Genomic DNA, 16322 nt, shown 5'->3' with positions numbered 1-16322 from the left:
GGAGAAGTGCTCACATTAGCAGATGATCTCTAAGGGCTCACAACATTTTCTCATGTTCGTGTTGCATCTCCCGTCATCCGAGAACCAAATCAATAAGATAGAGAGCACCAGAGCCTGAGGGAAGAGTCCTTTTGTAATTTCTACTGATGCGTACACACAAGCACATATTATCTTAACATATACATTTTTTTAAAATCTATATATGCATCTCTGAACTTTCACATGTGCCTGCAAAATATGACTCCTCCCAAGTTCCTTTGAGTTTTGGGTTGTGTGAGGTATGACAAGATTGTGTTTCAGTTTTTGTTTTTTGTTTTTTTTTTTTTTTTTTCAGTTTCTGTTGCATTATTTTTCCTGTTTGTGTTTTTTTTTTTCTCCAAAGTTGTATTTCATAAAAAAAGAAACAAAATATAAAAAAGAAATTCCTGTTTTGTTGGTTGTAAATTCCTCCTGATAAGAAGGGACGGACAACTGGACAGACACACAGACAAACAGATCAGTTGGCTTATCAACACAAACTATAGATGTGAAAAAGAAGTGAAATATTTTCTATGTTACACTGCACGCATGGTCAAAAAGTGACTACAGCTGTTTTTTTTTTCCTCTTTTACACAGAGCAGTTTAAGCATCAAAAACAAACAGAAAAATAAGAAAATGAAAAAATGAAAAACCTCCAATAATTTTATTCAGGAGTCTTTTTTTTTTTTTTTAGTCATCTCTTTTCATTTTGTTTTATGGATTTATAATCATTTCATATATCTTTTTTTCTTAAGCTAAATCAGACTCAGAAGGTAAAGCAGCATTATAACCCCCACTGTCACACACACATACCCAGTCAGCTCATGAGAACAAAGGATGTCAATGTTTGTTTTTTGTTGGTTTTTTTTTCTCTTTTTCAGTTCTTTTACAAAGATGTGTTGGAATTCCAAACCTGCATCTCTGGAATGGATCTCGTCCTGATCCTCACCGTATGAAAGTTGGAGTTTATCCTTTTTGAGGGAGCTGGGGGGGGGGGCATTTGGGGTGGTCAGCTGGCATGGGAGCGGGGGCTCATGTGGGGCTGTTGTGGGAACTGAAGGGGAGACTGTACATATTCCTACATCACCATCTCCCCTTCCTCCGAGTGTTTGTTAACATTGTCTCTACAACCAGCCACATCGCCCTCTGTCGCCCATGTCAATGATGGCAGTGAGGGTCGAGGCCCTCAGCTTCTTGTTTCCTGTCCCACGTTTGCTCCTTCTCTCGCATCCTCACGTTCTCGCGCTCAAGTCTCTCATTCCCTTCGCTGCTGCTTTGCTGTTCACATTCATTCGGTGGTGCCACTCTAGAGGGCAGTTATGGCCAGCCTTGTCTCACAAGGGAAAGGCCTGGATCCCATTTGGTGTCAATGATTCTGGGCCGAACTGGGGGCCACCCACCCAGCGGTGAGTGGGTAAGATAGCTAGGGTGCTTAGGGAAGAGGAGAGGGGGAGGAAGAATGACGATGACAAGGAGGGTTCTGAAGTTGAAATGTCACTGGGTTGATTCTGCTGTAGGCAGGATGACAGGAAAATGAGTACTACAGGGAGAATGAGTAAGTACTACACAGCCCTCCCTACCCCTCTACGCAGGGATCTCTCTCCACCCCTGGTTGGGTCGGGTAAGGGGTGAGGGTTATGTGCTGTTGGTCTAATACTGACAACAAGACAAGTTTGGGGCTGAGCCCACTGCAACTGCCAGCCTCTGTTACACAGAGCAAGTCAGGATGGTTGAGGGACACACCAATGTGTAATCCAACAAGGGACATTGGTTAAACTTTGATGAGTAAGGGCATAAAAGGGAGGACTGCTGCAGTAGTGCAAAAACTCCCACCAGCCTAGCTGGGTGGGGGCTGTTATAATGGTGGTGGGGTGCAATTCGATCTGAGCTAGGCTCCAGAAAGGGCACCGTCGTGGGCAAGAGTAAGGTAGGGTAGGACAGGGCAGGCGATGGATCTCTGGAAGTGGTGATGTGCTTGAGGAAGGGATTGTTCTGAGAGTCAGAGCAGACACTGCCATTGTGCCCCAAGGTGGTGCTCCAGTTCCTCTCTCCTACCAGCATTGCTCCAGACATTTGAAGCAGTTAGGCTTGGCCATCTGTGATGATTACCCATGATCCCTGCTAATCGTTCCTCTGCTTAGGTGTATCTGCGGCGTGCACATTACCCATCCTGTACAAATGCCCAGTATGAACTACTGCTTGGCATTGAATATAAAATAGATTTTCCAAGTCTCTCTTTTGTTTCATCTCTTCTTGTAAGAGTGGTAAACCCAGTCAGATTTGGCTTGGCCCCAGAATTGGAATGGACAGAGTGGGCTTTTATAGTCAAATTAAAATTCTTCAATGGGCATTTGGCTAATACATTATGATATCTGCCATGGATGTTTGCCATGTGATATTACTGTTATAGTGGTGAGCATTGGTAAAGTGCATGAGACTAAAGGAGCTTTTGTGTTGCCTCTGAAGAGGCTTCATTTCAGTTGAGAACATCCCATCTTTTTGCGTCTAATGCACTGTCCATGCATGATACAAAGCTTATTTCCATGAGCATATTTATCAAGATCCAATGGCATCCATCATAGGTGTACTATGGAAGATTCCCATGATGCAGACAGAAACCGCCCTTTCTGCGCATGCTAATTCAATGGACGTGGCCACCACGGGTTTTTAGTTACTCTACGTTATTTATCCTCTTGCTACTTTTCTTAGATGGGTGTCAGCTGGGCTGTCCTTCGTCGCTTTTGTGAGTCGGCTTCTGTTTTGACAGAAACAAGTAAATCCTAATTTCAAAAGATGACACTTGGTCCCATATAACAAAAAGAGATAACCCGAATGTAATGGGTACCATTCCCCGGAGTCGGTAAAACCTTCCAGGGGCATGGCTGGCCCTCCTGTCTTCAGTGGTATTTCATTTCAACCAAGTGATAGCACTGAGGGTGTGTGTATATGCTGTGAGTGTTTTGTCTTTCCATGACTACAAGTGTGCACCTACGCAAAAATTATGCACAATTTGTGTGTTAACCTACTCATGCGCCAACTTGAATGGTGTATGTCTGTGTGTAGGCTGTGGGCAGCTGCCCTGTGTCCACAGAGGTGAGGTAGTGCCTGACACCACAGGGGCAGTATTGCTGCCCCAGCCTGGGGGTGTGTCCACATTGAGGTAAATGGTAGCCTTCTTGGCATTTGCCTGCTCTCAGTGACGCCCATGGTAAAAAAAGGCAAATGTGTATGGAAGCCTGGAGGGGCCACACTGAGCTGAGTCCGTGAGGAGAGGACTCTGTACAAACCCTGCAGGTTAGGGCTGTATATCAACACTGCTGCACAGTGCATACAGTAAAATGAGGCATTCACGTTACTCTGAGGTGATGTTCTGTGTTTTTTATGTGTGTGTGTGTGTGTATGTGTGTGTGTGTGTGTGTGTGTTTGTGGGGGGGGGTGTCAGAGAGAGAGAGAGTATGTGTAAAATGAGCTTTGCTGTCCTGCTGGTGGTTGCTGCTATTCAAAACCTCTTTGGAGGATGGGTTCAGGAGATTTACTTCTGACCCCTGGCTCTGAATTTACAGTCCAGCTATTAAATCTTGTTTCCTCCCTCTATCTCCGCTCCTCCCTCCCCTCAGCTTCCAAGTGTCTCTCTTTCTCCTCCCTTCTTTCTTTCTTTCCCTCAATGCAGTAACTCCTCGGAGAGAGAAGGACTTAATTGTCATTCATAAGATGCTAGGCTGCTGGCACAAGCAGAACGGGCAATGACTAGGCAAGTCTGCTCATATGTGTGTCTGCGTGTGTGCGTGTACTGTATGTCACAGGAGCCGGTCCAATGACAAAAATGAAGGTAGATATGGAGCCATGGTCTGCATGTTTTTCAAAGGTAGACAATACAATGTCATAAAACTGGAGTAGCCTTATATAAATATAGCACCGGTTTCAATGGGCTCTTAGAAGAAGAAGAAGAAGAAGAAGAAGCTCCAAAAACAGCTGTAACGGCTCAGATTGAGTTGAGAAATTGATAATAACTAGGTCTGGTAGCTTTACTACAGCCATTATACACCAGAGTAATAAAGCGTCCACTGAATTTTCAGTGTGCAGTGTTATTCTGATCGCGTGTGCCTGTACGAGTGTGAGTGATAATGTGTCACTGTTGACCATTTTCTCTGAACGAATGCCTTAACACTTATTCAGAAATAATACTGAGAGGTGTTGGCCAGCTTTGAAGCTGGAGACCTGGGCTATAAAACGTGTAAATCTGTGACCGCTACAAAGAACTAGAGAGGGGGGAACGGACCCCTGCAAAGAGTGCTGCTCTGAAGAACTGAGGTGGAACAGGCTGTGGCTGTGTGTGTGTGTGTGTGCGTGTGTGTGTTTGTGTGTGCGCGCATGTGTTGTGTATATCTGTGTGCGTGTCTTGGCAAATGGCTACAACTCTTACTAGATAAGACATCATGCTTAGACAGAAGGGCCCCCACACGGATTTTAAAACAGGGGTAAGTAAAAGGAGGAGAAAGAGGTGGAGGAGAGGGTGTTCAGAAAACAAAATCCTCTGTTTGCTTGACTCTCCTGTTGCTGGTGTGTTGTTTCTGTTATTGTTGTTTCCAGTTTTTAAACCACGTACTGTAAATGCGATGTCGCAGAAATGCGGATTTCTGCCAAGAGGCCTCTCCCTCCATCCTTCCCCTATAAAAATGATGGCCCTTCCCATCTCCCAGTTTGCCCCAACTTCCTCTGCCCCTTCGCCTGGTGGCAATTCTGTTTCACACCTCCTGGTCCTCGAAGACCTCCAGGAAGAGCGGAGGGAAGAGTTCGTTGGGACACTCCACCTTCATGTGAAGGAAGCGGCTGGCGTGGCATGCCCCGATCATCCGCAGGTCTGTCACCTTCATCAGGAGCTTCGGCCAGAAGTGGGGAATGTTGTGCTTGCGGTAGTTGATGTAGTGCTCAAATGCCAGCAGGTAGGTCTCCTGGCACTTCTCGATTTTGTCCACGCAGGTCAGGCCAGAGCGGTCTGCGGGAAGCAGAGGTTTGGGTGAGTGAAGGAGACAGGAGGAGTAATTGCAAAGGGAAAGAGGGAGGCAGAGAGGAAAGAAAGAGAAAGAAAGATTAGGAAAAAGAAAAAAAAAACCTCACGACGGGGAAAAAAAAAAACCCAAAAAGCAAAAAACATTTTTTTCCTCAACTCAAATTATATTAAATTATTGAAATTATAAAAGTATGTGTTCACTAACTCAAATTACTACGGATCAAATATTGTTGTTATATTTATTATTTTATTAGTTACTAAATATAAATAAATATCGTTTGATTTATTTTCACAAATTTGACTATATATTTTCTTATGTTTTAATAATGTGTGGACACCCTGACAATTATTACATTGCTTCTCTCTCAAGAGGCTAGGTTTATACACGTCCTCTCTTTGTTTGCATCCTACTATTTCAAAACCCAGAGCACATTATGTGACATATGCCCTCAATCCAAAAAAAAAAAAAAAGGCTCAGGCTCAGCGGCGGCTGATGACTAGGAATATGGACTGTGGTGGAATTGTGTTTCCAAGGGTGCAGAAGGCTGAAATTTACATTTACATTACATTAAGCTCATACTCCTAGACTAGCAGTGTTATAAGCCGCCAACGCAGATTAAAGGCACTGTCATCCTGGAGATTTAAGTCTTAGAAAAGAAGCTGAAGCCATGAGTTCTTAAATCAATAACAACCTGAGCTCATGAGCAGCACGGCCTGCAACAGAGCCACCTCCGTGTCGTCCAGGTTGAACTGTGCCAGGCTCTTGCCCAGATCGAAGATGGCGTCCGACACCACACCCAACCCGCCGTTCTTCAGCTGCTCACGCTTCACAGCCATCTCCCCGCTCAGCGTCAGCGTCTCGCTTTCTGGGTCGTAGCGCATGGCAGCTCGCAGCGACATGATCTCCATGCAGCAGCCCTTCAACAGGATGATCTGGTCTTCACAAGGCAGCTGGTGACAAAGTTTTTTTAAATGTTTAATGGAAAGTTATTCGACTACATAAACACATGGCATATCTCCAAACAATTAGCATATTGACCATAATTCAACATATTGAGGTTGAGAAAAAAACTGAACAATCTTTACAAGTAGGAAATTATGGCAGGTAATTACACTAAAATGAATTTTCTTCCCCCACAACAACAAATAAAGCAATTGCCACTTTCTCTTTCATTTTAGAGCTATAGTTCCTGGAATATCAGGATAAAAAAGAGACAGAACAGGAAAACAAGCATAGAAAATGAGGCAAGAAGAGAGAGTAATGGAAGAGGGACTGGCTAATTTAGGTCTGATCAATTTTAATTCCAATTCTGCTTAGTGAATCTGTTTGTTATTGCAGCTTGCTTCTAATTCTTCTCGTATTTCTAGCAGTAACTTTAGTGATAACTTTATTTGTACAGTAATTTTCAAAAATCAGTATTAACGCTTTTACGTAAAATCAATGCCAAAATTCTAAGCAAAATTTTTTTTTTTTTTTTTTGCAACAACAACATTTATAATGGCATATTTGGGGATAAATAAATACCAAAATATGATGAGAGCAAAAAAAAAACACTGATGAAGATGGGTTGAAAAGGGGAAGACATTTTTTTTCCCCCCACTGATGAACACAGATTATGACTAATACACACTGATTTAAATGGATATTAGAATCTCTGGGTTAAAACCCATTTGATTAAATCTACAGACTCCGCTGTGCTGAATTAAATCTCACCTTAATGTGAGCTTGTTTCTTATTTCACTGCTCTTAGCCGCCGAGTAGATTAATTGGCATTCAGTAGCTCGATTTGTCTTGTAAATTTGTACCTGGGGGGCTTGCTTAAAGTAAATGCTTACAATGCAATTACGGCTGCATCAATTTGTGGGAGAGCAACGGATTCATTTTTAGTGGCTTGGCCAGTGCTGTCTTTCTTTCTGTTCATTCTTATCAGTAATTTACTGCAGTGACATGAACAGATCTCTTGTAGGCTAAAGGAGGTTTTTCTCCCTCCGGCTCTTTCATCAGATTAAAAAGGCTTCGTTCATAATGTAATCTATTAGGTTGTGAGTAAAAGACAACATATTACACGTCTGATTATCTGTTGCAGTGTCTAGAATACTAAAACTCTCCATCCTTATCTGCTACTGTTGAATTTTTTGTCTCTAAAATTAATAGAAGATTCAGCAGCAGTATGAGGAATTTATTCTAGTTTACACGCTGATTTGAATAGTAGTGTCCATCATATTAGTAAGATTTGTAAAAAATAGAAAAATGTGAATTTTACTTTAATATATACTGATTGAGAAAGTGACGTCCTCTACTTTAATAAGTATCTGTGATTAATGAAATAAACAGCGCTTTTCCTTTCCTGTGATTCATTACACAGCGGACTCCCACTCACACAGCTCTTTCTAACACACACACACAGGCACAGGGACACTCACACTCACAGACACTCACACACACACACCGCAGCTGTTTCACCAGACAATAACTCGGCTACCCTCATAATTGTCCAATTGCACAAGGTCTCATTACGGGCAGTAGACACAAGAAACACGATTACATGTTGCTAATTAAGGAAAGACAAACAGGGGCAGAAGTCCTTCTCTGGTTGTCACCACCAACAAAGGCTGCCTCTGGGTTTAATTTCCAAGTTATACATACTGTACATTGTGACTGCAACAGCCATGTGTAAACGATCAGAATCTAAGCTAGTGCGTTGGATTTTATCTGGTAGAACAGAATGATTCAGAGAATCCTACATCCTTGAAATCTTTCTGACACTTATGACACAGTACATTTGTGTGTTTTCCACAGTATGCTGTACTTCCTGGTCACAACTCGCGTACCACAAGTTGTTGTGGTCTTTCTCAGCAGAGGAAGCACTAATTCTATTAGACAAATTGACCTCCTAAATCACACATTTCCTCAATAAAGCCTGGCTGTGTCTGCTGTGTTTTAAGAGTTCTTTCACTCTGTCGGACTCCCCCCAGTCGCCATCTGCTCCTTAAGACCATTAACCACCACTCACCTCAGAGAACATGGGCAGTTTTTTGGCAAAGTCGACGACACGGGTGATGGCAGGAGTGATGATCTTGGTGAACTCGCTGAAGGCCTCCAGGTCCACCTTGTCTCCGTCTGATGTGGGGGCAACCGGGGACTGGCCAATTTTGTCTGGCTGCATGGGAAAATAAACGTGGGTGGCTGATTATAGCAGTGTTGTCTACGTAGTCAAAGCCTGACGTGTCATATCTCTGTGCCACAGAGATCCATTGTTGTCCAAAAACTAATAAAAAACACACCAGTGAGCCACACTGTTACACTGGGTGACATGCTCTTTCATTACCATAAACATTAGCACAGCATCCTGCTGCCAGAAATACTGAATAGAGCACCAAATATGTATCATTCCACGACTGAAAATAGTCCCAAACAAATGCAGTATTTTCTCCTGTTTGAGTAACATTTGCTAAAAACTCCAGTGCCCAGCTGTTTTGGGAAATTATCGAGCCTTAAAAAGTGCCCTTTTTTTTAAAGAAGGACAGGGTATGGAAGGTGGGAAGTAATCAGACGGATTCACCTCTCATGGGATTTATTGACTATAAAGAATATACAAAATATTACCAGCCTTGTTAAATGCAACATGAAAGTGCATAAGCCATGATAGAGGAGGAGAGGAGAGCATACATTCCCTCGTCAAAAGTTTCAGAACAGCTCCTTTTTTCCAGTTTTTACTGTTACGTTGTGTAATGTCTGAGTGTACTCTGTAATTAAAGCAAAGAATAAATAAATAATGAAGATTTTTTTTTTTTTTAAAAACCCCAAAAAAACATGAAATCTTAGATCCTAAATTGACTCCAAATTTTTGACTCATCCAGTACCCAAACACACTCATGCTGTTCTTTCTACAATGGAAATGACACATGGTTTGGAAAGTTCATCCCAACACTGTTGCAGAAATTCCCATGAACGTGTTGCACTTGGAGGTTGCTTTGCTTTCACCTTCTGTCCCTTTCATCCCGAACCAGCTCCAAAGTCTGGAGACTTTGCCCGTCTTCCATCATTTGAAGCCACCGTCTAGTTCTTTTCTTCTAATGTTTTGGGTCACTGTCTTGCTGTGGGAGGAACCCCTGACCAACCAGTCTGTCTTCCTTTGATACTGGCCTTTTTTCTCACTGTTCTGATAGAAATCTACAGTTCTACTTCCTGCAGCACAGTGTTGTCCTAACGATGCATCAGAGGGTGTAGTGACACAGTTTGTTCCAACACAGCCTTTATACAGACAGAGGGTTTGTAAGTTATCAACAGAAGTTGGGGCCCCTGTAGGGATTGTTTGCATTAACTTTCAAGACCTAATTTACTTTCCTTGCTGCAGGAAAGCTGTAAATTAATCAATATCATAATCCCTCAGTTTTGGTGGCGTAAACTTTTGTTTTTTTATACATTGGGAAGTTTTCTGCTTATACAGTTTCATTTATTTATTTGCTGGACTTGAACTGCTTACATTTCAATACAACTGGAAAGATGGTGGCGTTCTAAAACTTTTGACCAGTAGAGTATTTGAACTGGGTAAAAATAAAGAAAGGAACAGAGGTGCACAGGGCAAGAGGTAGAGCGCGGTATGATATGACAATAGAGTACATTAGCACAAGCAATAGTTGGCAGTAGGGGTGTTTCCTTAGAATTGAAGCACACAAAAGAATAAAATAGGATTATAGAAGAATCGTTAAGAGTAGTGTGGGGCTTAGAGTAAAATATAGTGGGGGAAAAACACAGTTTTAAAAGAGTTTATACTCTTTCTGCTCCCTTTTACAGAGCGATCGCTTGCCTCGGGAGACAAATTAAAACCAATTTATCAGATAAAGACAGCAGAATGTGCTGTGTGAAAGGAATGGGACATGTCACCAGACAGATTGCGCTTACATAGTGGAGGCCCGCAGTGGGGAACTACAAACAAGTAATACATACGTTTACAGAGTTAAGTGAATCGAGACTAGGAAAAATACTGTTGAACGCTCCGCTGAATTAAGTGTGTGTCAAAGCCATAGTCATTTATTCAGACTGGGCTTCAACAATAAATGAAACGAGATAAAAGTATAGGAACAATCGCACAAGGAACCATCAATCGCAATCCAGAAGGAAAAGGATTGCGTAAATCAGCGCAACCAGTTCTCTGCTGCGTTGCCTGAGAGCTGAGCTACATGTAAAATCTGAGTAATTGAAATTATAGCTGCAAGTGGCAATTTAGCAGGTTGAAGCCTTTTCTGCGCTTATTTCTGGAATTGTGATAGTAATTGGACGTACTATTTGCTGCTGGAAAAAGTAAAATGATTACTGTCTCGCCTTACTAGTCAACACTGGTCTCCATATTGTTCGTCGTGACGGAATTATTCTTTCGATTTTGTGTGAAATTCATCAGCAATGACACGTATGTCAATATAGCAAAGATCAGATCGTGACACTAACAGCAAATTTTACGCCGCCACAACATCCATCCAATTACACTGTTTTCCATTATGACTCACTGTGCAACCATTCATTATTCTACCAACGTTAGGCCTATGCTGACACAACACTGACTAATTAGTGATTTATTTTACTGCAAACTTCATGCAGAGGGACAGAAGAAGAAAAATTCCAAAGACATACACACTTAACTCTATGTTTAAGTAAGCAAGGCCAGTTTCAAAATAAAAGCCCCATAAAGAAACTTGCTTCAGCATAAATATACAGAAATTTTGGGAAACAACTGAACCCACAGTTTAGGAGGTGATGTTAAAAAAGTGTTTTTTTTTTAAATTCAAAATGGCAGAAAATCCATCATGAAGGACTTTTATGGTCCAAGAGGTTTTTTTTAATGAGCACATTGAGCTGGACTTGTGTGTCAGATTTCAAGTTTATCGGACTTAGGGTGTGAGGGGCTGTGGCCGTCTGGCCCATTGGGCTCATGTTTCTTGGGTAGCACTGGCACATCATTTCCAGTTATTGGGCCGAGTTTCATGTTTCTAGCTCGTTCCAGCTCACTGCAATTCGAGCCGATTCAGCAGAAAAATAAAAATGATAATAAGAAACCCACACAAAAACAATAGGGTTCTGCCCCTTTGGGGCTTGAACCCTAATAATAACTCTGATGGACTGCAACTCTTGTCACGCGAGAGCCAAAACAAAGCATTGGTTTCACTCGTAGAGGTCAGTGGCATTTTTCATTTCAGTGTTGAGAAAATAGCTCTCCGGAGAGAGACAGAGAGAGAGAGAGAGAGAGAGAGAGAGAGAGAGCAGCTGAGGTTCGGAGCTGCTGAACGCATGCCATGCTCTCAAGTGGAGAAGCTTGGAAACAAACCACAAGACAAAGACAGTGCAGGTTCAGCTGCGTGTCATGGACGACTGACACAGATGGTAGAAATAAATATGGAGCCTTTACCTTATTTTCTGACTAGTGGCATTCCGCCATGATGATAGTTTTGCTTTTATTTTGTCCAGGTTGTGAGATGTCCGTGATTTCCACCTCAACCCCAAAGCAATGGAGGTGCTAACAGAATTGAAAAATGGCATTTAAAAAAAATTCAACAGCAACCTCCTTTTTTTCTGAATAATCCATAGATCTCATTGTCAGCACTCTTTTTTTTTTTGCTTTCTTTTTTTTTTTTTTTTTACAGGGACTGTTTCTTCAGTAGAATGAAAAATGTTCATAGTGAGGTATCCGGATTAATGGGGACGCTGATTCTGGAAACAGATGTTGCTGTTTAAAATGTTTAAACTGTGTAACTCCATTGTACTGGGGTGGCGGCAGGAATCTAAGAGACAGATATCGAAAAAACCTGGGCAACCGAAACAAACTATCTGCGACAATGAAAGTTATGTGAGAAAATCTTTTTTCGTGAACCAACCCCTTAACTGCAAGATCACAAACGACCCTTGAATGTTTTGCCAACTTGAATTTAGTGTTTAACAATCCTTCAACTATGCAAGTGATTTCATTATAAAGTTAATCTTAATAACTTAAATAAGTGTTGCTGGAGCGTCGACACTTTCACAGACCAGTTAATACACAGGCAATTACAAAAATGCGTGTGATTATGCCATACATGGGTATTTATTTGTGTTTGTCCTAGGCATGTGGGGCTTCATATGCACTTCCTTATGGACTAAAATGATTTTCCTGCAATTGTTAATGTTTGTTTATTAACTCCATGACCATCTGGGCGGCAAGGAGGGAAACGCTCGGCTATACCCGCAGAGCTGGCGAGGGATTATGTCTTTGCTGCTGTACGGGCTGGCACGTAGAGACGAAAAGAAACAGCTTGCGAATTGTCGGAAAGGTTGCACAAAATATTTGGACTTTGACCTGAGCCATAGTACACTTGGGTAAATAGCAATCTCTAGACTGGGAGCAGAAAAGGGAGAAAACGTTTTGCTGCGCCCTCATCAGTCATGTGGGGAGCTTCATCCGTTGACCTTTTATCAGATGGTTTAGTTCTGGAAACTTTTTTACAGTAGAGCTGGAGAAGAGAAATGAGGTCCATGTACACTGATAAGCTGCAACACTGAATGCTGTATATGTATCATTTTTGAACTACAGTATGTGTGTGTGTGTCTCTGTGTTTATATATATATATAAGTTTAACTCTGAATGTCTGCGTTATGTTGTCCATGCACTGAATCACAGATGTTTCTGTTTCTGATTGTAAAGTTTTAGTATAATTCAGATTCAGCTCCATAATAGCTGAGCACAACAGCTTAAGCCAGCCGGTTCAGCTGTCCTCTCTCGTTAGTTTTGCTGAGGCCAACAGCAAATGACTGTGGATAAAGTTCACAAGTTCACGACCTATCAAAAATAGGAGATTTGTGTGATTTGAAAGGTTGCCAGTCGGGTTTGTGCTTCACTTGGCCTGAAAAACTAAATAAAACATTTGGAGCGTAAAGTGTGGATTGACCTTTAATAGCAAGATAGTAGGGACTAAAGGACTAGTTAAAGGGCATCCCGCATGTTAGTAAAAATAAGCAAATTAATTTTGAAGTCATACTTGATAATTTGTATGATCAAGTGCATTATAGTTATATCTCATAGGGGAGAACAAAAAGCACATTCATTCCATATGCACATGGAATAAATCAACACTTATTGCGTCTGAAGAGCCTCTTTTACATTTTTTTTTTCGTCAGTGTGCGGCCATTTTTTTCCCGTGATTGTTGATCTTGGCTACACGCACCCGACACCTCAACTTTCTCGGGATCAAGAACAGAAGCCCTTACAGAATTGTTTCTATGTTTCAAATTTTCCTACAAACACAAGTACCCATATATGCCTCCACACACACACAAACAATAATTTTATGCATTTTATGTACAACTTCTTGTGTTGGGAATCTTGTTGAATACTTCTGTATTAATCACATACAGTGTGCTATCTATTGTTTAGTCTAGTGGGTTGCTGTGTCAAAGAATTAACTAAGAAATTTCAATGTATTTTTTAATACAATAAACTATCAAATAATTAGGACTATTTCTAGACTGGCATATACACAACACATATACACAAATCTCTATCAACTGAAGCTGCTCTTCTAAAAGTTGTTTCAAGATGCCAGACCACAAAATGTGAGAGGGACAACCCGCTAACTCAGACCAGTGTGTGTGTGTGTGTGTGTGTGTGTGTGTGCGCTCGCACATCTAAGGCTTAGTTGCGTTCAGTTAAAATTTACAACGGGCAGCTTACCCGGGTGAAGCAGGTTTCAGCATTTGGTGCGAGAAACATGACACCTTGGGCTGTTTAGTACCGACAGATCATCATTTCAGAGTCAACATGACCCCTAAAAACTTTAAACTGGATACTTCCAGAATATGCATCATGTCATGGTACGAAAATATATACGCAAACAGAATCCGTGTGACAGTAACTTCACTCCGTGCTGGAGGCAAAATGGGTTCCTACCAAGTTACGGTTTGGGGCCTGTCATGAGTTCAACAGATGATTTTATGGACGTATTTGGATCGAAGGTGCGGGTGAAGATCTTCGGTTTTATTTATGTGAAAGGCCGCATTCCTCGGCCTGACCCGACGCAGAGATTCATCAAAGTCACCCTTGAGCATCATTTGTGAGCTAAAGTACAGTGTTTGAGGAGCGGTGTCACTGCGGCCGTTTTTATTGCAGCGATCCCCATAGGGCTGAATTGACTCATCCTGGTTGGCTTGGCATGTAAATTTAGATATTCAGGGTTCAGTGGCTACAGCCTCTAGAGCCCCATTAGTGGGTGAAGCCTGTGTGAAATAGAACTGGTTATCCCTTTAGATGAACCAAGCTCAAGGCTAAAATATACAGCGTTTCGCAGCAGCACGGCTTATTTTGCAAGCCCTGCTCTACAGACAGGCTTTCTACAACTTTGCAGGGTTTGTAAAGATATGTTTTTTAACCCCCAAATTCTGATACTAACCTTTACCTACTCACTTTAGGCTTTATCCTAAACACAGGTCCCGAATCATGTAGACATGGGGACCCCACAAAAAAGAACTCACTTCAATTAGCAAAAAAACCCCCCAAAAACAAACAAACAAAAAAAAAACACAAAATAGAAACTCTGGTTTCTAATGCTTCTTTTCTCTTTAAAGAAATTCTCACACGTCATCTCTGCTTGAAGCTTTACACCTCCTCACCTATGTAATCCCCATATGGCCCGCTTCCCATCACACCCGGCCACGTCCTTCTTGTTGCCTAGCAACTCCCTCCACAATACTTGCCACCGCACCGCAACAGCTTTCAACCCCTCTCCAGATGAACACCCCTCATTTCTCTCATCTAACTCCCATCTTCACCTCACAGGTGCTTGGTGTAGAATTTTTTAAAGTAAAGCCCCTTGATTTGGTTGTCGGCTCTGGTCCAGAGCTGCTGTGAAATTGTTAATTATCCCTTAAAACTCTGTAAGCACCTCAGATAATCCTTGACCCAGACATGAGGTCAGTGTCCGTCTGTGTGACAGCGGAAGACCGATACTGGGCAGGGACGCTCCGACAGGGCTGTCCAGGATAAACCGGAGCACTAGAGCTGCAGGAGGACAGTTTGAGATAGAGAGAGAAACTCTGCTTGCCAACATCCCTGCCAACTTGCAGATGAGCTCTCATAACTGGGGATTTGCCTTGGCTGAGATAAGCAGGGAGCTCACAGAAAAACAGACGGGCATAAGAGAGGGGAATGTAACGGTAGACACTGAGGGACAGTGAGAGAGGAGAGAGATTAAAGCAAAGGAGAGACTCGAGGTGTGAATGAAAACTATGAAGGGAATTAGGTCTGGTTAAGAGCCCAGAAGGATTAGCATGAATAAACCCCCCAAATGCTAAAGAGAACTGAGGAATAAAGACAGAAGCAGAGAGAGAGAGAGAAACAGACAGCAGGGAATACGGAGTGATAAAGCTATGAAGAGCTACTGTGACAGTCAGTCATGTGGGGAAAGAGACTCAGCTCACCCAGATAAAACAAAAACCTATCATTTCTGACCTTGCGCGTGCACGTTAGTGTGAGAAAATAATCCATATTGTCCCGTTGGACGGTTCCGATTTGGTTAAAAGCAGAAGAACTGAAGCATAGACACTAAGGCAGCGGTTTACATCGTGAAATTTTCCCTGTGGTAGTGTTTTCTCACTCAACTTGCCTTCTTTAAAAAGGGTTAATATTACTGAAAAGTCAATCTTTCCTTGACTGTTCAGTAATACATTTTTTTAACCGCTGATCTCACAAGACACTTCATCACAGACAGGTTTTAAACAAACCCATGGGTTAACCAAAGTTATCTGGAAGAGAGAAACAAAGCCGAACTGTAAAATTATCATCCGTCCTGCTGTCCTATTGCTACTGCTTTCCATGGTAGTCGTCCGCACCATAGTTGTGCGCACACAGTTTTCTTGTACAATGAGAGATTATAAGTGACGCCTCAGATGCGCAGATAAAGTGGTTTTAGATTCAGTAATCTGGCTAAACTTCTGTCTTGCTTACAACCTGTCTCATCGTCTGACTGCTCGCTTCTTGTGCTGCCAGACTTGAGTTGTAGTGATGTTGCCCTGTTTCCAGATCATGTCAATTACTTTGGTGTTCGCATAAACGATAGAGATGATAGCCAAAGCTACAAAAGTAGGACCTAAGTTGTAATAAATTTGAAACATCCCTTAAAATCATACATATATTTGCTTGAACAGTGTGGCAACACTTTTCCAAAACTCTACAGACTGTTCTCTTTATCTTTCTGTAGACATGCTGCATTTGGTCTTTTCCCACAGCTGAATGAATCTGCAAACTAGGCAACTCTGAGAAAGAGTCAAAAA

General features: G+C 42.0%; 1 protein-coding gene across 3 annotated transcripts in view; it reads right to left on the bottom strand.

Annotated features, from left to right (window-relative positions):
• Positions 1-722: 722 nt before the first annotated feature.
• Positions 723-16322, bottom strand: part of thrab (thyroid hormone receptor alpha b) — a 33793-nt gene continuing 18193 nt past the window's right edge. For all 3 annotated transcript variants that reach the window (XM_040135849.1, XM_040135851.1, XM_040135850.1), the window contains exons 6-8: positions 8044-8190; positions 5722-5980; positions 723-5014 (exon numbers count right to left, since the gene is read on the bottom strand). In XM_040135849.1, coding sequence (XP_039991783.1) covers positions 4764-5014; positions 5722-5980; positions 8044-8190 — 657 coding nt within the window. In that variant the 3' untranslated portion in view covers positions 723-4763. The remainder of the gene's footprint in view (positions 5015-5721; positions 5981-8043; positions 8191-16322) is intronic.

Source organism: Xiphias gladius, chromosome 9 (genome assembly GCF_016859285.1).
Source record: "Xiphias gladius isolate SHS-SW01 ecotype Sanya breed wild chromosome 9, ASM1685928v1, whole genome shotgun sequence".
NCBI classification, from domain to species: domain Eukaryota; kingdom Metazoa; phylum Chordata; class Actinopteri; order Istiophoriformes; family Xiphiidae; genus Xiphias; species Xiphias gladius.
The sequence above is the reverse complement of the archived record's forward strand: the minus strand, read 5'-3'. Positions and strand labels throughout refer to the sequence as shown.